The 24,464-nt window shown below is 45.9% G+C and overlaps 1 protein-coding gene across 19 annotated transcripts in view; it reads right to left on the reverse strand.

Annotated features, from left to right (window-relative positions):
• TENM4 (teneurin transmembrane protein 4) overlaps window positions 1–24,464 on the reverse strand; it is a 3,006,191-nt gene that overhangs the window by 85,853 nt on the left and 2,895,874 nt on the right. For all 19 annotated transcript variants that reach the window (XM_054661572.2, XM_063784373.1, XM_063784372.1 and 16 more), the window contains one exon: window positions 11,668–11,884. In XM_054661572.2, coding sequence (XP_054517547.2) covers window positions 11,668–11,884 — 217 coding nt within the window. The remainder of the gene's footprint in view (window positions 1–11,667; window positions 11,885–24,464) is intronic.

Consider the following 24,464-nt stretch of genomic DNA (forward strand, 5'->3'; position numbering starts at 1 on the left):
AACAATTATGATGTAATATACTATTACATCATAATACACAATAATACACAACAAACCAGTGTGGGTCCACTGTCCCTCTTTCTTTTTTTTCTTTGTCTTTTCTTTTTTTGAGACAAAGTCTAACTCTGTTGTCCAGGCTGGAGTACAGTGGCATAATCTCGGCTCACTGGAACCTCTACCTACTGGGTTCAAGCGATTCTTGTGCCTCAGCCTCCTGAGCAGCTGGGATTAAAGGTGTGCACCACCATGGCCCAGCTAATTTTTTTTATTTTTAGTAGAGACAGGGTTTTGCCATGTTGGCCAGGCTGGTCTTGAAACTCCTGGCCTCAAGTGACCCACCTGCCTTGGCCTCTCAAAGTGGTAGGATTACAGGCATGAGCCACTGTGCCTGTCCACTGTCCCTCTTTCCGTGGAGTAGATCTTGATCTCCCTCAGAATGCCTCATGTGCTGGTCCAGACATGTAACCAAGTAACACAGAGACCAAAGGAACAAATCGGTGAGAATCCAACATTCTATAGAAATAAACCAGTCTTGCTTTCTTACTTCTTAAGATAAAAGAAACACTGTATAGATAGAGCCCCTAAAATTTTCTTCCTGTTCTCATGGCCCACCTTCGGTATCCACCTTGGGACTATGATAGTGTGTATGTGACTTTTTTGTATACAAAATAAACTTGAATATGCTATTTATTATTATACCCCAAAGCCAACTTCTCATTGTGCTTCAATCTTTATAACTTATTTCAAAGCTCATCCTATATTTACCATGTATATTTTCCAATAGCCTTATGCCCAAACCAGTAAAACTTGATCTAGTCCCTTTTTTTATTTTTTTGAGACAGGATCTTGCTCTGTCGCCCCAGCTGGAGTGCAGTGGCATGATCTTGGCTCACTGCAACCTCTACCTCCAGGGTTCAAGAGATTCTCCTGCCTCAGCCTCCCCAGTAGCTGGGGTTACAGGCTCCATAGTCTCCTTCAGATTGACAGGAGGGAGGAGTTTACCTTTTAGGTTACAGGGGTCTTCTGAGTGACTGAGTCCACGTTCCTCAGGTACAGGTGAGGTCAGTGATATCTGAAGGTGGGGCATCCCTTCCATCACTCCTTGAGGATGGGGTACCACCAGCTCCGCCATGGTGCCATGACACCACCTGGGGCCATCTAACAGCAAGATGGCCCAGCACTTACTAGTGTCTTCAGGGACCTGAGGCTGTGCTTCCCGCAGAGCCCAGAAACCACTGTTCTGTGGCCTCCTAGCTAAGCATGGCTGTTGAGCTCCTTCAGACACCAAGGGAGCGTGAGCTCCCAGGCTGCAGAATCAATCTGTCAAGGCTGTGGGCAGCCTGGCTGCTCAATGCTGATGCTTCAGGCTGAGTCCTCTCCCATAGGAATCTTCTGGAATATTTTCTGCTGGCTGATAAAGGTGTACACAAGACCAGAGCCCTTGACTTGTCCACCATACTATGCTTCCAGGGAACTGAGCCCATCGACTATGGTGAGGGAGAAGCAGGACTGAGACAGTCTGGCCAGCAGGGAGCAAGGCCCTTGTCCCAGGTAAGTGGGTTGGTCATGTCTGGGGACATGGCTCAGAAATACCGTCGTTGTGCCTGGGGACGTGGGATATGTGGTGCATGTTCAGACAGGCTGTTTTCTATGCTGTGTGGCCAGAAGCTTGTTTCAAAGAAGACTTTTCAGGTGATGGTTTGTGCTGTTAGAAAAATACAAGGCAGCTCTGCTAAAATGTGACTCTAGCCACAGTCTCTCAGCAGACAAGTTCATTTCATGACCATGTGTCTTGCCTTCTGTCAGGGCACAGGGCAGGTCCTGCTTCACCAGGAAAGGGGAAACTAGAATGAACCATGATCAGACCCACTTCATGGGGAAGGGGCTGATGCCAGGCAGAAACGCAGCTAAGGGAGTCTGCACAAAGTTCAGCTCAATAGGCTGGAGCTGAGGTGTACAGCAATACACAGCTGGCCTGTAATGGAAATAATAATTCAAAGGATGAGGGAGGAGGGGCTGACAGGAAGACAGCCATGGTGAAGGGGCTCCCAGTGGCATCTGGATGTGGACGTCCCATGTGTCACTAGGTTATCATGCCCAGGTACAGCAGGGATGGAGCTCCAGACCCAGATGTGGCAGGGATGGGAGCCTGTCAAAAGAGGGCAAGGTTCGAGTCCTTTGGTGCCAGGGCACTAGGCTGCTGAAGTCAGACACAGAAAGTGGGGCCAGGATTCAGGGACAAGGCAGAAAGCCATTTGGCACAGCTGGCAAGTCATGGGTCAGACAGACAACAGTAGGAAGGATGTGAGGTTGAGCAGCTGGGGCTGCTCTAAGCCCTTCTTCTCAGATTGGGATTGGTCCTAGAGGCCTGCAGCGTTAGACCCACAGGGTGGACTCACATGGCCCCCACTGTGGTGGGAGGAGGAGATCCAGGCAGGGGAGGCACGAGGGGCTGGATCTCTCCCCTCTAGCAAAATGCCACACAGAGGCCGCATCCCTCCCTGTCAAGCCCCTCACTGTGGGATTTGCTTGGAGCAAACTCTTAATGCCTCTGAGATCTAATTGCAGGGCCAGTTAGACTACATGCAGAGGTGTCTGCAAGGCCTGATCCTATATTCTCTATTGAGGGCAATATTAGTAATGTGAAACATGGCTCTCTAAATATTTTAACTTCTTATTGCTTAAAATTTCTCAGTGTTGGATAAAAATGCAGAAAGTCTTTGATTTACAAACAGCAGAATTACAGTTCATAGTTTGAGATATACGAACCTTCACTTGGGACTCCAGGTTCTCTGGGACTCAGGCCTGTCTACTAACTTGCTGAGCCAGGGGCTCTCTCTGGCCTTGGAGGTTCCTCTTCCAGCACAGAGGGCTGATGGTCTGGAAGGTCCATTCACCCCTGCCATCCTAAGGTGCTAGGACATTTGCCCCAATTACACAACTACACCGATGCTTCAGGTTAAGATTCTCATTTTTCTCCCAGTTCTCAGTAGTGACGCTAAAACCTGTATGTATACTAATGCTATAGCTAATGCTAATATTAACATTACTGCTATTTAGTGACAGTGGCCACTATCACTTAAATGAATGCTTACTGCCCTAATACCTAAGTGTTTTACTTGTGCTAACTTAATCCCCACAAAATCCCCATGAGATATGGATTATTATTTTCATAGTGTAGAGGAGGGAAGTGAGGCACAGAAAGATTAAGAGACTTGTCTAAGGTCACACAGCTAGCAAACAGTGAGGCTGAGAGTCCAACCTCTGAGGTCAGTGCTCTTCAGCATGAAGCCTTACTGCACATGGGTTTTTAATGATGTAGTAGAATATTGGAGACAAAGTCAGGGCCAGGTGGGGTGCTAGGGTTGTAGTGGCACCACACTGTATGGATTTCTGAACTGAAGATGCTGAGCAGGGAACATAAAGGACTCAGCGGAGAAGAAGACAGGCTCAGTACCTGGGCTCTAGAGCCAACTGGGCGTGGCTTCCAATGTTGGCTCTGCTATTACAAGCCCTATGACCATGGCCCAGATTACTTACATTCTCAGTAGCTCAGTTTTCATTGCTTAAAACAAGGGTGATAAAGTCCCTATATCATATGGTCTGCCAGAGATTTAAAGGTGTTACTACCTATAAAACATTCCAAATAGAATATCCTTGGTAAATGTTAGGTGTTAGTACTGAACGCATGCTATGAGCCAGACATCGGGCTTTTGGGTATTTTATCTCATTTAATCTTCCAAACAAGCTGGCAGGGTGGAATTAGTGACCCCACATCAGAGGGGAGGAAGTTGAGTCTCACCAGCCCAAGGTCCCATGCTCTCACTTTCCCAAGGACTTGAATCCAGGCTCTCCCCCTCTAACCCAAGTTGTTCCCGCTGCACCACAGCATCCTCTGCTAATGCTTTCTGTGATGGACAACTAGGAACAAGCTCAAGCTACAAAGCAAACAGAGATCGTAATGCGTTTTTGAAATCAATAAAGGGATGATCAAGTGGCAGAGGAGGAGTTGTTAGCTGCTCATCAGGATGATGTGAGAAGTCGTTGCCTGCATCCTGAATTGAATCACCTAGTTGCTTTATCATCATAAACATTCATTTCAATGCGGGGAGGGATTTTTAAAAAACCAACATGAATAATATATAATGGCTGACATTTTGGAGGAAGCAGGATCTTTGCCTTCTTCTATCTTCCATCAGGTAATTTATCATTGTCTTTCTTTCCTTTTTTTTTTTTTTTTTTAAACTGATGGGGTACCCTGTCAGCTCAGCTTGTTCTGAAAATGCAGCAGTATAATTCAATAATAAATTCGCTCAGAGGCCAGCTGTCAGGAAGTTGGTGTTTATTTGAAGTCCATTAGATGATCTCTGCTGCTCGCCCTCTTGAGGGCTTCCTGAAGGCTGTCTAAGGCCTGGGTGGAGGTGGGGGGTGGGGAGCAAATGCTCTTCTGAAACTGCTATGCCACTGATGCTTGCATATGGCTTTAGGTTCACAGTGGGCTGATAAAAAATCATATTGCATACATGGTCATTTCTCTTTTCCATCATTTTTCACTCTTGAAAACTCTTGCTTTTAAAATTCCTGGAAGCTTTGTGCCTTTCTATAAGGTGTGAAAGGAATTCTAAGACTTAGGTGGAATCAAGGTTATTTCACTCCTGTTTAGAGGCAGTTTTAGGTCCTGATTGAGATGAAATGCTGGAACTTGGTTAGTGAACGGGTGAGGGTCAGATCTTTCTCAGTTCCTGCCCCTAACCCACTTTTCTGGCCTCACAGTTCCCTATGTTCTTCTTTCTCCCACATGCCCCCTTTGCTCACCATGCTCATATACCACAGATTTCCTAAGCCCATCTTGATTTCAAATGTCAGAGCACGTCTTCTGACATTTGATGTGGAAAATAATGTCACCATAATTATCCTCCAGACACATTAAAATTTTCTCCATTCTCTGATTGTCCTGGAAAGTTATGCTGTTGCTCACACTGGTTCTGCAGTATAGAATGTTTTCTACAATCCTGTTCAACTGAAACCCACAGTAAGCAATACAGTTTATCCAGTAGTTCATGCATACACATACACATGTAACTGAAATAAGTTTCATGAAATACATATTCTTTTTACAGTGATGCACTGATATTTTCTATTTCCTTCTACTCCATTCCAGTTAAATTTACTTCTCTTTTTGAAAAGAATAGTTTCGACCTGCTGAATTGATTTCATAAGGTACTAATGGGTTTGTTGTGACCTGCAATTTGATAAATGATGCTCTAATGGCCAACTCTCCTGACTGAAATTTTTGTCTCAGGCTGAAGGCCATCTCCTGCCAGAAGTCTTCATTTGTTCATTTGTTTTCAACAGCAAACTTTTAATATTGCCTACTCTAAGCCCGCCCTGTGTTACATGCTGGAGAAGCAAAGCTGTAGGAGAGGCAGCTCTCATGGTGTAGGCTCAGGGGGCAGACGTGCAGTGAGGGTGATGGTCTTGCCTTTGAGCTCACAGAGCACTTTTGTCTCTACTTCTCTTCAGGCACTCAGCAGGGACTGGCTAATTCATTGATTTATTCTATCATTCACTGTAGTTCACTCTGTGCCAATTCCTTTGGGTTCAATGACAAACAAGGCATGGGACCCACAAAGAGCCCCCAAAGTAATGGGGTGAGAGATATCTTCTTCTTCCACACCTAGTACAGAGTAGGTGCTGGTCAATATTTACCAAATGAGGCTTGTGTGTGTGTGTGTGTGTGTGTGTCTGTGTGTCTGTGTTTTGAGACAGGGTCTGGCTCTGTCACCCAGGCTGGAGTGCAATGGAGTGATCTCTGCTCTCTGCAACCTCTGCCTCCTGGGTTCAAGTGATTCTCCCACCTCAGCTTCCTGAGTAGCGTGGACCACAGGCGTGCACCACCACACCTGGCTAATTTTTTGTATTTTTCATAGAGACGGGGTTTTGCCACATTGCCCAGGCTGGTCTTGAACTTCTGAACTCAAGCGATCCATCTGCCTCAGCCTCCCAAAATGCTGGGATTACAGGCGTGAGCCAGCATGCTTGGGCAGCTTGTGTGTTTTTCTCTGCTCTGTCCCTCGCTAAGCCTGCCCAGTCTCTCTTCCTCATAGGCTCTGACCCTCTGTATAGGATGCGATTCTCTGCCTCCTTTGGGGTAAATTCTCTGGTCACCCATCCTTCCTTTTGCTAAAGTCCCCTGACTTCTTGAGCCTTTTCTCTTGGGGCTCAGTGTCTCCTGTCAGCTGAGTCTTGTAGCTCCCTGTCCACAACCATCTATTGCCTGATGGAGCCAATAACGTATTAGAATTAGAGGAACCCAGCAAGATTTGCCATCACATGATTTCTCAAATTCCCTTCCTCAAATAATGATTCAACAATCTAAACCTGCCTCCTCTCTGGGTGGTTGTAATACTGTGTCCTCAAACCTATTCTGAATCTATATTTGAATAACCTGGGGGTGGTTCGTCAGAACCTCTTCCTGTAACTTGCTAACCTGTCCAGCATCGGCAACCTGTAACTATTCACTGAGGGGATATCTGACCCACATCCAGCCCTTTCAGTCAGAGGAGTCCTCCCCAAGAGCACAGATGCACCCAACAACGGGAAACAGCTCTGGCTCGAGTGCTTGCCCAGGAGATGTCTCACGTTGCCCTCCCTTTCCCAGCTCTCTGATCCCAAACCCCACAGTGTGTGTCCTGGACTCTTTGTATTGACAGTGCAGTTGGAGGTCCTGCAGACCTCAGAGCTCCTCCTCTCCTAAGTGTCAATAGTGGACACCCTTCACTGTATTCTCCCCATGACTCCATGGGAGGGACAAGTATTCCACTAGGCAGATGGGACCCGGGCATCCAGGCCAGGAGAGAATGGTGGTATTCAAACCACTTAATCTGGTGACAGTGGTTCCCGTGCCTACTCTGTCCCCTCCTACTTTAGGTCATCTCTGTCACTCTCCATCACAGCTCTGTCACTTTCTGTGGGTTTGAGGACAGCAGTGGCAGGATGTCAGATAGAGCTACTGTATTCATTAAACCTGCATTAAACACCTGCTCTGGACCCAGCACTGTGCTGGGCCCTGGGGACACAGATGAACCAGAGAGGGCCCCTCAGGGAGGCCTTCCTCACTCCAGGAGATGGGGTCTGGCCTCTGAGGAAGTGAGTCTTGGGGAGAGCCCTGGGTGCTGGGGACTGGCTTGCTTGCTTTCACACCCAAGGTAGGCCAGTTGGCTCCAAGCCCTGGCCTTGAATTCCCCTCCCTCCTCTGGTCCCAGCAGCTGAGGTCCCAGTGTGCCTCATACTTGAGGCTCCCTGAGGCTGACCCAGCTGGGAATCTGCAGAGAGAAGGAGCTCCACTCTGAGGCCTGCCTTTCCTTGCTGGTCTCAGAAATGCTGTTGGGTTCTGGGTGACAACCTGCTTCCTGGAGGCTGTTAAATGAAATCTCAAACTGCAAATTGTGGCACAGCACATGGGGTGCAGGAGAATATGGGGTTTTGTTGGTTGGACACAGGCCTAATTGTCATACACAGGCACCAAGTCAGGTCTGCCTCCCCATCAGAAATTCCACTCTCTGGAGAAACGCCACTGGGCTCCACTCTAACAAGGATCCCAACTGACAGCTGGCTGGCAAGAATGCCGCCTTTTCCCTTCCTCAAATAATGATTCAACAGCCTAAACCTGCCTCCTCTCTGGGTGGTCGCTGGACCTGGAGGGCAGGTTCCTCTCAAGTTTTACTTCCAATTAAGGAAGTGGATTTGGAAACTCTTTTTAATTAACATCATCATCACCGCCATGTAATTAGCAAGCAAGTTTTTGTGTGGCAGGTACTAGGTTGAGACTTTATGTACTTTTTGTTCCCATTTAATTCTCATAGCAATCCCTAGACACATAGACGTTAACACCCTAATCTTACAGATGAGCAAGTTGGAGCTCATATAAGTGAACAATTTAGGAATTTTCCTAAGGTTACAAAACTAGAAAGTGGATGCAACAGCCTTTTAATCTTGGTCTGTCAGATTCCCAGGCTTGTGCTATTTTCACTATGATATGCGGCTGCTACAAAAGCCACCATTTACTGATCACCTAATATGTACCAAGCCCTGGGCCAGGTGCTTTATTTTAGTTTATCCTTTCAACAGCTTTCATGAAAGAGTACCATTATTGCCAATTTATAACTAGAGCCACCTACACAAAGGTTAAATCATTTCCCTGAGGTCACACACAGCTAGTGGGAGGTAAAGCCAGGATTGTAACTCTGGGCACTTGCTATTATACCAAACTCCCTCATATGAGAGGACAGAAAGCAACTACTTAAACTGGGTAGTTGATTTCACTTTATCCCAGCTGTGCAAAAAAGCACTGTGCTACTGGTCCAGACCAAGATCATCGAATACCAAGTAGTTAGTCTAATGAGAAAAGCATCTGCTGCCTCATGTTTCTACATTTCTAGTCACTTGGGCATATTTTACACAGGAATCTGTTTGGGGGTCCTTCCTGATAGCTGTTTCTTCTGAATCTAGATCAGTGAAGAGCTGGTACATAATGATTCTGGCAAATGTTAGGTAAAAGGAATTTTTACAGTAACTTTTTTTTTTTTTTTAAAGAGACAGTAACATTTTGGAAGCTTCCATTATCTATTCATTTGAAGAGGAAATACTATATCCCTGGCCCTGGCCAAAGTATTACAGGTTTGGAGAGATGAATGGTCTCTGTTTTCAAAGTGTATATAACCAACTGAAGGTGACAGATATATAAACAATGATCTGCAAAGTTGACTTCTTCTGCTTCTGTGACTAATCTGTAATGTGATTTTTAGCAGGTGATTTAACCTCTCTGGACTCTGAATCCTCAGTATAAAATTAGGTAAAATAGATAATATGTCCATCCTTCCTCCCTCCCTCAGTTCTTCCATTTCTTTATTCTTCAAGGCAATTTATATGTATATGTTTTCAGCAACTACTAAGTGCTAAAATGTGTAAGATGAAGTGTTTCCCTGGAGGACTTGGTTTAGAGGGGTTGACAGACATTTACAGGATGCACTCTATTAAGCTACTTGTCCAGAGCTATGTATCTAGAGCGGCAGAGCCAGGATCTGAAGCCCAAGTTGGCCTCTCTCTGAGTCCTGTAACTTCCCTACTGCTGAGGGGTCCATTTTCCCCAGCACAGGCTTCTCAAACTCCATACTTGGCTGGCTCCTTGAGGCCAGTCAGACCTGCTGGAGCAACAATACCAAGACCTGTGTGCAGGTCCCACAGTGGCTCATGGCGCTTAAGCAGCAGGCTCAGGAAGTGACCAGGAGGACATACAGGGGACGTGTCCCTGCTGGCATTGATCAGGCTGGCATGGCAAGGGCATCCAGTAAGCAGAACAGCCATAGGCAGCCAACAAGCCATGGCCCTAATTGGATCCAATAATGGGCCCCGTAAAGAATGACTGAGCAACTGACAATTTCCTTGGTAGGAATATTAGCTATATCTCTAGTGGATTAAAAAAACTCACGCTGTGGGAAGGCCTACAAGCATACATACAATATCACACAACTGAAGAAAATAGCGGGAAGCTTCCTACCCAGAGACAGAAGCAGCATTTCTGGCCAAGATAAATGAATAGGTTTTCTCCTCACTCCGGCTCTGCCACTTGACTAGCCTTGTGAATTTGGGAAAGTTACTTAACCTCTTAGCTTCTCAGTACTCTGGGGGTAAGTTGGAGGGTTCGGACCATTAAGTAGCTTCACCTCTAGAAAGGTGGAGGTTTGAATTCTGCCACGCACTTGCTGGGCTTCCTCCATCTCACCTTTCTCATCTCGTCACGACTCCTTGCAAGGATGGGCTAGGGTGGTGGAAAGTGCAGGGGCTCTTTCCCGAGTCTGACAGACCTGCATGTCTGCATCCCGCTCCGTCATGTTGCAGCAGTGAGGCCTTCTCTTTGGCTTCCCTTGTCACACTCTGGGGATGACAGCAGCTGCCTCACATGGAGGCTCCCCATGGCTTCTTCAGTCCTTGCTCTTTCCTCATTACATATTCCCCTTGATCAAGATTTTTTTTCTCCCTGAGATGGGGTCTTGCTCTGTCACCCAGGCTGGAGTGCAGTGGGACGGTCTTGGCTCACTGCAGCCTCAACCTTCTGGGCTCAAGTGATCCTCCCACCTCAGCCTCCTGAGTAGCTGGGAGTATAGGTACCTGCCACCACACCCAACTAATTTTTGTTTTGTCTTTTTTGGAGAGACGGGGTTTTGCCATGTTGACCAGGCTGGTCTCGAACTCCCGGGCTCAAGTGATCTGCCCGCCTGAGCCTCCCAGGGTGTTGGGATTACAGGCATGAGCCACTGCGCCCGGCCTCCTCGGGCAACCTTTTGTGTGCTCATGGTTTCAACTGCTTGTTCATTGATGGCTCCCAAATCAAGAACTCTAAGCCCTAACTCTAAATGAGCTCCAGAATTACTAACTGCAGATAGACATTTACTCGTGGGTGGCCTACTGTGGTGTGTCCCTTTATCACCTTGCTCCCACCCTGCTCCTGCTCTCTGCTCCTCAGCCTGGTGAAAATACCACCATCTACCCAGGCATCCAAGCGGGAGACTCCTCTCTGCAGCATCCCGCAGACACAATCAGTTACCAAGTCCTGCTGATTTCCCCTTTAAATAGAGCTTGAAAATGTCCCTTACCCTTCCTACCTCCATCACTACCCCATTGTTCCCTCAGGACAGGGACCCTCTGGCACAGAAAAATGAACATACGAGGTGCACAGTGACTGCTGAATTAACCACACTGACTTTTAGAGAAAGTTCTGCACATATGAGGCACCACTACATTGGAAGACATTCAAAAGAAATGATAAATCCCTGCTCTTGGATACGCTGTACTGGTTCACTGCTCTGATCTAGGTTGCAGAGATTAGAGAGCTATTTTGTGTCTCTGGGTCTTTGCATGAGCTCTTCCTTCTCCCTGGCACACTCTCTCCCTTCCTTGCCTAGTTAACCATCTCTCCTCTTTAAGACTTGATTCTAAAGCCCTGGCCTCCCTCCTACCCAGGAGTACATCCTCTGTGCTCCAGAGTACCCTGGGAACAAACTTCTGGCCTAATCACACTGTAACTGTCCCTTTTTTGTCCTCCTAGTGGACTGGGAGTGACCAACAATCAGGAACTGTGTTCTGCTCATCTCTGCAATCCCAGCAAAGGACCTGACACAGACCTCCATATAAAATTGTCCAATGGATGACACAACTGAAAACAGGAAGATTGTATGGGTATGTGGCCTGGGATGGCAGCAGATGTACCCAACCCCTGCCTAGCAAAGTCTTCTGGATGTCTGCTTTGAGGGTGAGCAGCATCAATGCCTTTCAGTTCATCTGGAGACCACAGGATCAGTAAGACCTGACTGCAAAGTGGGTATTGATCCAAGATTCCCCTTGGACCTTTGGTTTCTCACTGTCTTCATCTGTCACCCAGTGGGAGCAACAAAACTTTGCTCATAAAAATTCCAAACTCCTTGGAGAGTAGTTTTATAAATGTAGGTACCTGAGGCTGCTTCTCTGCCTCCCCCGACATTCCATCAGGAACCATGGATGCTCTCACTTTCCTGGCTTCCTCCCACCCCCATTCATCCAAAAGAGGCTCTAGAGTGATTCAGTTCTCCCTCAGAGAGCCCTGGCTGGAGCTGGGGCCCTCAGACTCACCCTCCATCAAAGGGGTTCTCCCCGGGGATTATGTGCGTGCTGTCCCTGCCCACGAGGAACTTGATGCGGTCATAGAAGGAGTGTAGGTTCTGCTGTGACACAGGGACCTGTGTCTCCTGGATGATGTCCAGAGGGTTAGGGGAGCCAAGGCACAGCGGGTTGATATGGCACATGGGCTGGAGGCAGCAGTCAGGGTCCATGCAGTCCAACAGGCCATCTGCAGGAGTGACAGAGCATGCGGTTTATATTGCTATGTTCAATCAGCCATGTTTATCCAGAATGCCTTAATTCATTTCTTCTCTATTTTTCACTCATTCAAAAACTTTATTAAATGCTGATATAAGCCAAAGTCTTTGCTGGGCACCAAACAGATGCAAGTGACTCAGATGTGGTCCTAGCTTACTAGTCTAGAAGGAGAGATAGACAGTAAGTGTACAGTGTCTGTACTGTATGTTTTTCCTTCCATCGAGATAGGAGAGATTGTACGTATGAAGACCCAGAAGTGAGATAACACATGAACATTTGTGATGCTATATTCAAATGCTGATGGCCAGAAGGTGAGTGGAAGAGCACCATGTGAGGCTGCTGAGGTTGACAGGGGCACACCAGGCTGGGCCTTGCAGGCCAAGTTAGGGAGTTTGAATTTCACCCTCAGAACAATGGGAATCACCGAAGGCTTTTAAGCAGGAGGTGACTTCATCTGGTGTGCACTCCTGAAACCAAAGGGGGCCTCAGTGGAAGCTAGGAGCCAGACAGGAGAAGAGGGCATCGCTGAGGTTGCACAGGTGAAAAATAAAGGTTGCTTAGAATGCAGTAGTAACAGTGGCAATTAAGAGAAGTAGATGGTATTGAGAGACATTTAGGAGGTAAAACTGTAAGCCCTGGTGACTGCCTGGCTTTGGGAGTGAAGGCACAGCAATTCTCAGCGTCTCTCCCAGCCTCAGTGTAAGCGTGTGGCCTGCGGCTGAATCCTCAGTCCTCTGGAGGCCTGCTCTGCTTTCTGTGAGAGGAGGCTGCAGGGATATTTGTGCTTTTTGAGTTTGCTGGATGGTTTCAGATCCCTGACAGAGTTGCCATTAGCAGGGAATTCTCTTTACCACATGGATGGGCTTCTTCAGGACTGGAACTTGTATTACAGCTCTACTATCTTCTCAAAGTACAAAGAAAGTCCACCAGGTCACAGATTTTTGGCCTCATTGTATCAAAGTACTTTTACAGGCACCTAATATTAATAGACCAGCTTAAAATACATAACAAAGAGATCAGCAGGTAGTGTCCAAAGTGGTGGACAGGAAAAGCCCAGGGTTACAGTCTGTGTGCTTTGTCGGCAGACAACAGTCTAACGACATGTATTCCTGCCTGGGTTCAAATTCTGGCTCTGCTGCGTCTCAACTGTGTGACTTTGGCAAACTTCCTCACCACCGTGGGAGCACACAGATATGTTCTGTGTTCCAGCACTTAGTGGAAGTGCTTAAAACATAACTGCTATACAAATAAATGAATGGGAATTGAATGAATTAACTAGTGAAGCAGGGGTTGTGACAAATGCCAGTCCATAAAAGCCAGAAAACTGTAACTTCATCCTATTGAGGTAAGCAGTGTGCTATGGTAGGAGGACCATGATGTTCAGAGACTAAAGTTCAAGACCAAGTATGGCCCCCAACAGTGACCCTGGACAAGTTCCTGTACTTAGTCTCTCTGAGCCACATTTCATCAATAATGTGGGAGTAACAGTGATATACCTACTTCTCTAGTTTTCTCCATGGAGTTTACAATACAGAAGCTGCCCACCAAAGTATCGCAAATGCATTGGTTAGACTTGGTGTCCCCGATCCTCCTTGCTAGTGGTGTGGCCTCAGGTAAGCTACTTGATTGTCCTAAAACCTAGTTTTTTCCTTAATAAATTAGTAACAAAAAGCCTTTCTGTTTCTCTCCCATTTCTGCATGGTGCCCAGAAGCTTATAGTCTCCTTGAAGGCAGATAGTGATAAAGAGTATGGATTCCAGAGATAGACTGTCTGGGGTCAAATCCTGGCACTGAAACTTACTAGTGTGTGACTTTGGGCAAGTTACTTAAACTCTCTGGCCTCAGTTCCCCATATCTCTTAAAGGGAGATCATAAGAGTAAGTGTCAAACAAGTGTTTGTTATATAGATAAAAAGTGCAGCATTATGTCCCCAAATCTAGCATAGTATCTGACACATGGTATCATAGTGCTTAATTCTGGGTTAGTTTCCCTTCCCGATCCTGAACTTAGAACATGGCTCACCAACATGAAGAGCCATTCATCCTTTCTCTGGTCACCTGCTAGATTCACTCTGAGATACGGAAGGAATGCCTCCCCTCACCCCAGCATTGAACTGCATCCTAACTTGTGGCTCCTGTCCCAGCTCCCAGATACAACTGCCTAGCAAAGCACCTGTCTTCTCCAGCAGTCGGCAGGCTCCATCACACATTCTCATGCTGCCCCTGTCAGACATTGCTTAAACACATAATTACAGCCCAAGCTGAGGGTTATTTGCATTCTGCTATTGATGTTAGCATGACAGATTCAGCTGTTGCATCCATAACTCTGCAGAAATGCTCCATTATTCAATCCCAGTGAGCAGGGACATTGACCATTAAATCAGCTAGCACAATTGAAGGGCCGTGAAAAGTCATGGCTAATTTGAAATTTTATTAGCTCTTTCATGGTCTTGTTTACCACCAAAGCAGTCCCTGGAAGCCTGTGTTTTACCCTTTCATAAACATTCAGCTCTGTGGCACCTGGAAAGAGCTGCTTCCTGTGAGAAGGGATGTCTGCTCTCTAGTCCTGGGGGAAGGTTAGCCAGGAATGATAGCTGTTCTTATTAATATCTATATTACAGTGATGGTGATGATGATGATGAATTGCCACATTTATTGAGTGCCAGGCATTCTGCTAAATATATTACAAGGAATGCATCATTGAATCCTCTATGAAGTAGCCACAGTTGTCACTCTCATTTTAGAGACAAGGAACCAGAGGCTCAAAGTGGTAAAGGTCATGTAGTCAGTGAAGAAGCTGACTCAGAATCTGAACTCAGTTCTTTCTGAGGCATATAATGTTCTTTAAGCTCTGGAGAGACTTTTAGGAAGTAAAAGTTCTTAAGCAGAGAACATGAATTTCTGAATCTTAGTGAAACACTACTCTTCTGTGCTCTTCCAGCCTCTTGGACAACTTCCATCATAGTACGTCTCTTTCCAATATTGTAATTTTGATTTTCTCTCCGTCCCCGGACCCCCATACTCTGCAACCCAAACGATGACCTCCTAGAGATCAGGGGTTGTCTGATTCATTTCATTATCCCAGGGCCCAGACCTGGACAGGAACAGTGACTGTACTCCACAGAGGTTTGAGGGATGAATAAATGACTGACCCAGGTCAGGCCTGTCCCACTAATCCAGCATCCGCGTCACAGGACAACAGAGCTCGACGGAGCCTTTTATTCTGTGATCGGTGGCCATATGGTGCTTAAGAGAGCCCTCTCTCCAGGCAAACTACCTGGATTTGGACCCCAGTTCCCAATTCTCACGCAAACTGTGTGACTTGGTCCAAGTTGCTTAACTTCTCTAAACCTCAGTTTCTTCATATGCACAATAGGGGAGAAAAAGAAGGATGGTTAATTCCTTAGACTCACCAATCTGTCTCTACAGCCAAGCGTGAAGCACAAAACTTCCCTTGGATGTCTTGTGACAATGAGACAAACATTTTCTAGAGAGGAACTTTTAGACTGAGACTCTGTCTGCAAGCATGGGACCCAGCATGTATGCCTGCTCCACATAGGAACTGATAGGCCACACCATGGCCATTTAATTAGTATTTGTGTCTCTCATTAGTTCTGCAAAGTTTGGTTTTGAGCTCTTTGAATATTCCCCTCTCCCTTTCTCTCTAGTCTTCAGGAAATTAACTACTAAATGCTTAGAGGATCTTCTAGCTTTCATGTCACTCAACCTCTTCCTTAATTTCCATCTTTTTATCCACGTTCTATCCTGATTTGTTTCTTCAAATCTCTATTCTACGTCACTTATTTTCCCATCATTTGTGTCTGGTCTGCTGTTTAATTTGTTCTTTGGGTCATAAATTATCTTACTTTAAAATTTCTGAATAGGCTATTTGGAATTTTTCAAAATCCACCTGTTTCTTTCTTGATATTGTCTTGTTCTATGGTTTTTATACATCATTTTCTCTCTTTAGTCATTTAAAAGTGTATTCATTTTATAGCCTTTTTCAGACTGTTAAGTTCTCGGGAGTGGTCATCCTTCTGCATGTTGTAGTTGTTGACTCTAGCTCATGGTCAATCATTTCCTATGTGTTCTATGATTCTGTTAATTCTCAGAAGGCTTGCCTTCCTATGGGAATCTTGTGTGGTTGAACTAACCCTCCAGGGTGGTTTTCTTTTTTTTCTTTTTCTTTTTTTTTTGAGATGTTGTCTCGCTCTGTTGCCCAGGCTGGAGTGCAGTGGCGTGATCTCGGCTCACTGCAAGCTCCGCCTCCCAGGTTCCCACCATTCTCCTGCCTCAGCCTCCCGTGTAGCTGGGACTACAGGCACCTGCCACCACACCCAGCTAATTTATTGTATTTTTAGTAGAGACAGGGTTTCACCGTGTTAGCCAGGATGGTCTCGATCTCCTGACCTCGTGATCCGCCTGCCTCGGCCTCCCAAAGTGCTGGGATTACAGGTGTGAGCCACTGTGCCTGGCCCAGGGTGGTTTTCTGATTACATCAGCTGGCCACCTCAAGGGTACCATTTGTCTGGGACCACTTTTCAGGTTGATTTCTTAGGTTGGGGTTCTAGGACTGCTCTAGTATGTGAGTTTAGATTTCAAGGTCTTTGGAGGTATAGGCTTGGTCTCCTAGCACACCCCCCAGCCCCAACAAGCCATGGCAGAGAAATGCCTCCATGTCATCCTTCTGGTCTAGCAGGCACTGTTTTTTTAGTCCTTTTCTCACATGACTTGCAGCCTTTGAGGATCCCAGCTTTATGAGGGCCTCAGTTCCAACCTCCCACTGTGGATGTGCCCTGTCCGCTGACTCTGAAATTATTCTGTTCTGAGTCTCCCTGGCGCTGATGATCCTGCACGTCTCCCAGGCCTGCTGTAGCTTGGGCTCCTGTGCCCACTGCTCTGGCCCATCAGCTTCATCTTGTTTCTAGAATCCAGGGCTCCCTTGTCTCCCTTTTCTTCTTTGCTCAATTTTATATACGAACAGTTGTACCCTGTCATCAGAGAATCTCTGTATGACCTAGTTGGCCATTTTGCTGAAAATAAGAGTTCCAGCAAGAGCTCTGAGCCTCAGTTCTCCGATCTGTAAAATGAATCATCAAACTTACTTCATAGAGTTGCTGTGAGGATGAGGCGAGATCATGGATGTGAGGCACTTAGCACGATAACTAGCAACTAAGCAAGTACTTGGCAAATGGTAGTTACTTAAATTAGCTCCTGCCCAGGAGCCTCCCTTGAACCACATTCTGGTAACAGGCCCTACACTGGCCCCTCCCTACACGCACATTACATGACAACCCTTTCTGGATGATGCAGTTTGGCCTTAGAGAACTGAAGTGGATAAACATGGTCATAGCAATGCACTGTAAATTAGGGTAGTAGAGGCCTCTGGGGATTTGCAGATTGGGGTCCTCTGCAATGGAAATATCACAAACTGTGCTCTTATGAGAGGCTCTGGCACTGTGGAATGTCTTACTCCATGCTTCCCAGGTGGGAGTGATTAATGCCTATACCTTCCTGTGGTGATGCTTCCTAATCATTTATTTAACAAATATTTGCTGAGTAGTAACTGCGGACAAAACTTCCACCAATGGAGGCAATCCTATATAAATGAGACACACAAATGAGTAGGGCTTACAGCATTCTTTTCAAAGGCTGCAGTTTACAAGACCAGCTTCTGAGTAAAACCCTCTTTTTATTTTCAAATGTAGCATATGGTGGCCTGAAACAGTGCATATGGCTGTTCTACAGTGAGGGGGAATGGCTCCCAATTTAATTTTCTTAGGCATAGATGACAAATTTTAGAAGATTCTCATTAAAAGGAAAAAAAAAGCGTGCTGTAGGGACAGAAATGTAATTTTTGGGATAGACTAGAAACATATTAATACACAGTTTGGGGGATTCTCTGGTTTTTGGGTGGCTTGGAAACATTTATAGTTTCCAAATACTTCATATCTCACTTAATTATATATCATACGTAAGTTGGTTGACTTATAAATTCTCTGTGTTTTGTATATTTGCTATCCCCATTCAGAGACCCTCATTATCACAGCAGAAAAAGAAATCAGGAAAGCAGAGGGTTTGCTTCTATGTCCTTCAAATTTTCTGTAAAACCCTCCTAAACCCCAGCTTTTGGGAAATAACTTTTTTCCTGGAAATTTCATTTTTCCTCATAGTTCTAAACACACACCCCCTTTTACATGGTGACAGTGAAAAGAGGCAGAAGAAAATGTCAAAAAGGCCAGGCAGGCCCTGGAGGCTAGGGATGCAGCAATGCTGCACTCAAGAGTGGTCCCTGATGGGGAGTGGAGGGCAAAGAAAAGGGGGGAAAAAAAGAAGGGGGGCCAGCATCTGGGGGCACTCAATGAAACAATCCAAAGTGGTTCACATATTCCTGACCCTTGAGCTTGAAGCTCTGTGGTGCTCACATGCTGCTGGTGCATGGAGGGCTGGCTTCTGCTAACGTTTTCATCTATGTGCTCTGGCTGGAGGATGAAGGCCCTGCCATACTCTCACTGAGATCCCTCTTTGATGCCTGCCTTGCAGGTAGGTGTCAAATGACCTGGAGAACGAGGGAAAGGGGTGTGTGGGAGAAAGAAATCCAAGCTAGATGCCTGAAGACCTAGCCTCTCCCCTGTATCTGCCCCTCTCTGGCCATGAGAACTTGGGCACATCCTTCCTATGCCCGAGACGCAATTTGCTCCTGTGAAACCAGGATACTAGGCTCTGCCAACCTCTCAGGATTGCTGAAGGGCTCCAGAGTCTAAAAGAGTGAACGAGTAAGTCAACAAAAGAAATTTGAGTGTCTTTCCCATGCTGGTAGCTGTTCTCTGGAGCTCCCTCTGGAGACAGGGGCTGGGCTCAGACATAGGCCAAGTCCTCTGCTGGCCACGTGGCCCTTCTTTAAGTGAACAATTGCAGTCCTGACTAGAAGTGGCTTCCTGTTTGTTGTGTGACCTTAATGGTGGCCAGTGACTGGTGGGCCCTTGGGCCCCTCATTTCCCTTTCTTGTGTCTGCGTCCTTATCAGGGAGGCCAAGGGTACATGGGGCAGTCTCAAGGCTGTGGGCCTGCCTGATGGCCACCTCCTGGCCTTTACACACCAGAGACCCATTTTCCCTGGTGGCCAGCTTGCTGTGACTTTCACAGGAAGTAAAAGGTATGCAGGAGCGTGCTATTAAAGATGGGGGCAAGGCCAACCTTCTCACCTTTACAAATAAGGACACTGGGGCTCACGTTATGTAATTTCCCTGACATCGTACCGCTAGTTAAAGAGCAGAACTGGGAATTTGGTCCATTATCTTTCTGTACATCGAGCTGTTAGGCACAATTCCACAGTGGACAACTCTTTACAGCAATGCTCTGGATTTTCTGGCTTCCAAGCCCTGTCGCCTCTCCACATGGGGCAGAAATTGACTTGTTTATTTCTGTATCTCAAATGCACAGCACAGTGCTTTGCACACAGTAAGCATCACAATGGTTGAATGAATGAATAAATGCATGCATTTTTTATGTAAGAATCTCAAATTAGACAGCTCCATCAGCTTGACAGGGCCCATCAAGGGCCATGGGGTGTGGTGGAAGCCATTCCCTACAGGAGGAGCTCATCCCTCTCCTTAGAAAAGAGACATAGGGAACATGCCTGTTAACGTTCACTTAGTACCCATTATGTGGCTGGCAGGACCTGTGTTAGGCACTGGATGCTCAGGAATAAAAGAGTCATGCCTCTAAATGATTTGGCGTAGTGGGGCAGACAGAGACAATTGAGTGCTGGAGAAGAAGGAAGCAGAAGGGGCTGTGGAAGCCCAAAGGTGGGACCCCAACTCAGGCTGGGGGCTGGATTATTTCCTGGAAGACAGAATGCTTAAACTGAATCTGGAAGGATGGGCAAGGATAAAAAGGAGAATGGGGGTGTGGGCGGGGGCAAGGTGGGGCAATCTGTGGCCTAGTAAACTCTTTGTACTGTAGTTGTTTGCATGGTTCCTTAACCTCACAGCCCCATGGACAGTGTATAGCAAGCCCATTAGTCTTTTTGCAGGCTTAACTCTTCCTTGGCTTGACGACCCATTAGCCAACCATATCTCGCTCTTGTCTGCAGTCTGGCCACAGAACTGTTTTACAATAGTATCTGAGGAGGCCCTGGGGGTGGAAGGTGGAATGTGTCTCCCCCTCTGTACACACTGGGGAGAAGATTTTGTCATTTGCTATAATAAATTCTGTGCCTTCTTTCAAAAGGCTTGCAAAGTCTTTATCTTCCCGTTAGAACACAAGATTTTTAAAGGTCAATTTCTCTCTTGTCTCTTATCATGAGAAATGTGGTTTAGAGATAGTTTGAAGGGTGACCAAATTCTTTGGCTTTATGTGAACTCTCTCTTCCAGCAATAAGAGATGAGGAGGAAAAGAGAAGACAGAGACCTTTGTTCTCAGTTTTCCTGAAATTTCTCCTTCTAGGTTGCATATCTCAATTATCTATTGCAACCCATGATTGTTTTTTCATGGGAACAAGAGCACCAAAAGAGATTATCATACCTTGAAGCTGCTTAAAGATCCTTTATCAGAAGAGGACTGGTTGCTTAAAATCCAGTGGAGTTTTTATCCTGGAGGCTTTTTAAAAAGCATAGGTTCCAATCTAATCCTAGCTCCCCCGCTGAGCCACTGTGTGACTTTGGGCAAATCATTTCAGTTCTCTGAGCCTTAGTTTCCCTGTATGTAAATGTGTGCCTTGCAACTTTGTTGTAAAGGCTGGAGATGATGTACGCAGAGTGTCTAGCACAGTGCCTGGCACTCAGGAATGTGCTCAAAAATGGCTGCTGTTTTCCTTTATGTACGTTTGGATTCTTTTCTAGCAAACAGCGTGTAACAGTTTGGAATACAGACTTTAACACAGAAAATGAAAAAGATGAAAACATATTATATAGAGAAATATACCATAATCTTAAATGAAAAAATAGAATGTAAAATTTTATAGAGGACATAATTCCAATTTTTAAAAATATTTACAAATACATATTTTATAATAAATATCATGTTTCTGTGATTGCAGGTGGAGAGAAGCAGGAGAAACAACTGATATCTGTAGTTGATAAACTAAGTCTTGGAGAAGTTAAGTACATCACTCAAGGTCACACAGTGAGCAAATCAGGGAGCCAGGAGTTGAATCCAGATAATCTGGGTACAGATCTTGTACTTTTAACCACTGTGCTATGTTGCCTCTCAGGGCCTTTCAATATATAACCTGTGATCCTTATAGCAGCCCTGCAAGGTGGGAATTATTATCCTCATTTTACAGTGACTTAGCATCTTTGGGACATGGTGTCACCATCTTTGAAATGGGCATGAATAAACATCCCTATAAGAGGATAAAATCAGAAGATGCATGTGTCTGTACTTAATAAGGGGCTTCTCAAAGCACACAGTATGAATGGGGTACACCTTCTTTGTCAAGTGGGGCACATAGAGACTTCACTTTGAGTAGGTGAGTTAGGGCCCCTCTGCTTGTCTGCCTTCTGGTCCCTCTCAGGAGCCAGTGCCCAAGGTGAGAGCATTAGGAGACTGGCAGTCATCGAGTCACATGAGGGATCTTGTTTCCATTTTTAAATCTAGCCAACAACCATACATGAAAACAAAAACAAACTAATAAAGCTGCTCCCTGGCTCAGTCATACTGTTCGGCTCCCCCATTTTTTTTTTTTTTTTTTTGACAGAGTCCTCCTCTGTTGCCCTGGCTGGAGTGCATAGGCACAATCTCAGCTCACTGAAACCTCCGCCTCCCAAATTAAAGTGATTCTCGTGCCTCAGCCTCCTAGGTAGCTGGGATTACAGGTGCACCCCACCAAGCCCAGCTAATTTTTTGCATTTTTAGTACAGATGGGGTTTCGCCATGTGGGCCAGACTGGTCTCAAACTCCTGGCCTCAAGTGATCCACCCGCCTCAGCCTCCCAAAGTGTAGCTTTTTTCTTTTTGTCTCATAGTTTAAAAACACTGCTGTAGCATTCTTTATGAAACTTGAAATTCAAGTTTAATTTAAAATGTGTTGTTTTAAACCCAGCAAATTGGGAAAGAAGAGTAACCCGGAGATCTTAGATAACTTGAAGGGCTACAGGGATCTACAATGGGCCATATGTCTGAGGTCTGGACACAGTGAGAAGCTCTAATGTCGCCAAGACCTCACATACTCTGGCAGTTTCTGCGACCGGCCAGCTGTGTGACTTCTGCGAAATAATCGCTAAGCTTCCTTTGCCTTATCATGAGGGAATAGTAAGTGGATAATAAGGCCACATTCCTCACAGTGTTGTTGGGTGGATGCACAATTGCTTTGCAAACTGTAAAGTGACATACAAGTTATTACGCTCTCGTAAGCTTTGTGGTACTGCTACAGCCTATTTAAATCTGAGTAAGTACTCACACTACACTTCTAGGTGGAGGATAAATCACTAGGAGAAGGCAGAAGTGCTCTAGGTTCACAAGGCCATGTGGAATGGCTGAAGAGTCTAGTCCAGGCCATGTAATGACTTTCTCTGTGATTATGATGTGTGTGATGTCACCTCCCCTCTCTGGGCTCCAGTTGTCCTGTCTGTAAACATGCAGGAGAGGGAGTTAAAGTCAATGTTCTCTGATGTCCCTTTCAATCCTGTTACTCCACATTAAACTCTGTTAATTTCTTCTCCAAGACTTGAGTCATATCATCTAAGAACAACCACTAGTGAGACTCTAACATAATTTCCCTCCAGCCTGAATGATTTATCTTGGATTATGCTGTATACCCTGTCATGGCTGAAATAAAGGCACTTATTTAATTCTGCTTCCATTAGATTGAGTCATTTGGATGACAATTTCTTACAAATGACTGTGAGCTTCTTGAGGGAGAAAGACTGGTCTTTATGTCTCCTTGGAAAGGACCATGTTCACTGGTCTTTATGTCTCCTTGGAAAGGAGCATGGTGCCTTGTAGATAGCATGAGCCCTACAAAGGTGTGCTTGGCTGAACTGAAAGTAGCCCAATGCAAATACGGTTTACTCGTGTGCTCCTTTCTTCCTCTCTCCCTCCACTAAAACTGCCCCCATTTGGCCAAGGCACAGAGTAATAGAGGCCAATGAGGATAACCCTTACTACCCTGGCACTTGGGGACAGTCCACTCTCTATGGTTGTTTCATCTATGCCATCCTGCAAAGCAGGGGTCCTCAGCACCTTCCCCTTGGCTCCCGCAGTGAGTGGACAGCCTGCTGAACTGAGAGGGCCCTGAGGTGAGACGTTTCCTCATTTAATAGTTGAGAACCCAAGGTCAAGGACCCTCAACAATTTGGCCTTCCCAGCTGGTTCTATTTCCAACCATGATGACCCACAGGATGTCTTCCCGGCTGTTCTGAAAGTCCCATGGGACAGAAACCGCATCACAGTTCCCAGTAGGGCACCCAGGCATCTGATATCAGTTGAATGAGTGGATGCTCCTTTATCCTGGCAATTGTCCCACTGCATTGCAATTACTTGTTGTTTCTCTCTCTCTCTAGATTGTGACCTTCACAAGGGTAGGGACTGTGTCTTATTTATCGCTGAAGCCCCAGTACCCTGGACAGGGCCTGATAACAATGTAGACACTTGGTTAACATTGGTTGAGTGAGTGAATAAACTATGTGCAAGCTCATTTCAGCCCATAACATGCTCCAAAAATGCAAGTGGCATATTCTCCCACAATTGGGGATTTTCTGGTTGATCTTTTCCACTTCCTACTGGCTCATCTCTCAGAACAGCTGGAGGAGGCTCTATTCCCCTGGGGTCTGCATCAGCCCCATTTCCTATGACAAGAACCTCTCTCTCCCCCCGAGCTGTGGGCTTTGGGCTACGGTATGCCTATGCCCCATGTTACCACTGGTGCATTCTAGTGCTAGGAGGGCTGGCTCTGAAGTATGGCAAACAAAGGATACACTTGAATTGCATTTCATGGGAGAGAATCAATGAGCCTTGTTCTATAACCTATACTTGTATGTATACCAGTAGGGAGAGAGGTGCGCCCTTTCCCCACATTTCCTAAAGACATGCAGTTATTTTGCTGCCCAGATGTTCAACAGCTGTTTGAAGGCTTTGGCCAAGACTTTTGACTTGTGAGAAGGGAATGGTGGCTCTTCTCTTCTTTTCTTCTATTACATGAGTGTTATTATTAGTCATTGGAATTGTGCCTACACAGGCAAACTGAAGGGGAACGCTGAGGAAATCATGCAGATAATGTAGGCTGACATCTCTTTCCTACGAAGAGCAAATATAAATACACTTTGCCTTGTCTGAAGACATGGGTGCTTGGTGCCCTTCCCTGCTTTGTCCTGGCTTGGCCCATAATGATGTCTCTGAATAGAGAGCCCTTTCCTTTCCGGGAAACCGCTACCCATCCAAGTGTCACCTTCTGATGAATGCTTTCCTACTCCCACAACAACTAATATATAACTCTACAACAGCACTTATCACAGTTTATTAGCACTTAACTTTGGGTCTTTCTCCATTTGAGGTCCTGGCATATAGGGAGAGGACTTCCTTATCTCTATGCCTGGTATAGGGCCCAACTCTAA

This window comes from Pan troglodytes, chromosome 9 (genome assembly GCF_028858775.2).
Source record: "Pan troglodytes isolate AG18354 chromosome 9, NHGRI_mPanTro3-v2.0_pri, whole genome shotgun sequence".
NCBI classification, from domain to species: Eukaryota; Metazoa; Chordata; class Mammalia; order Primates; family Hominidae; genus Pan; species Pan troglodytes.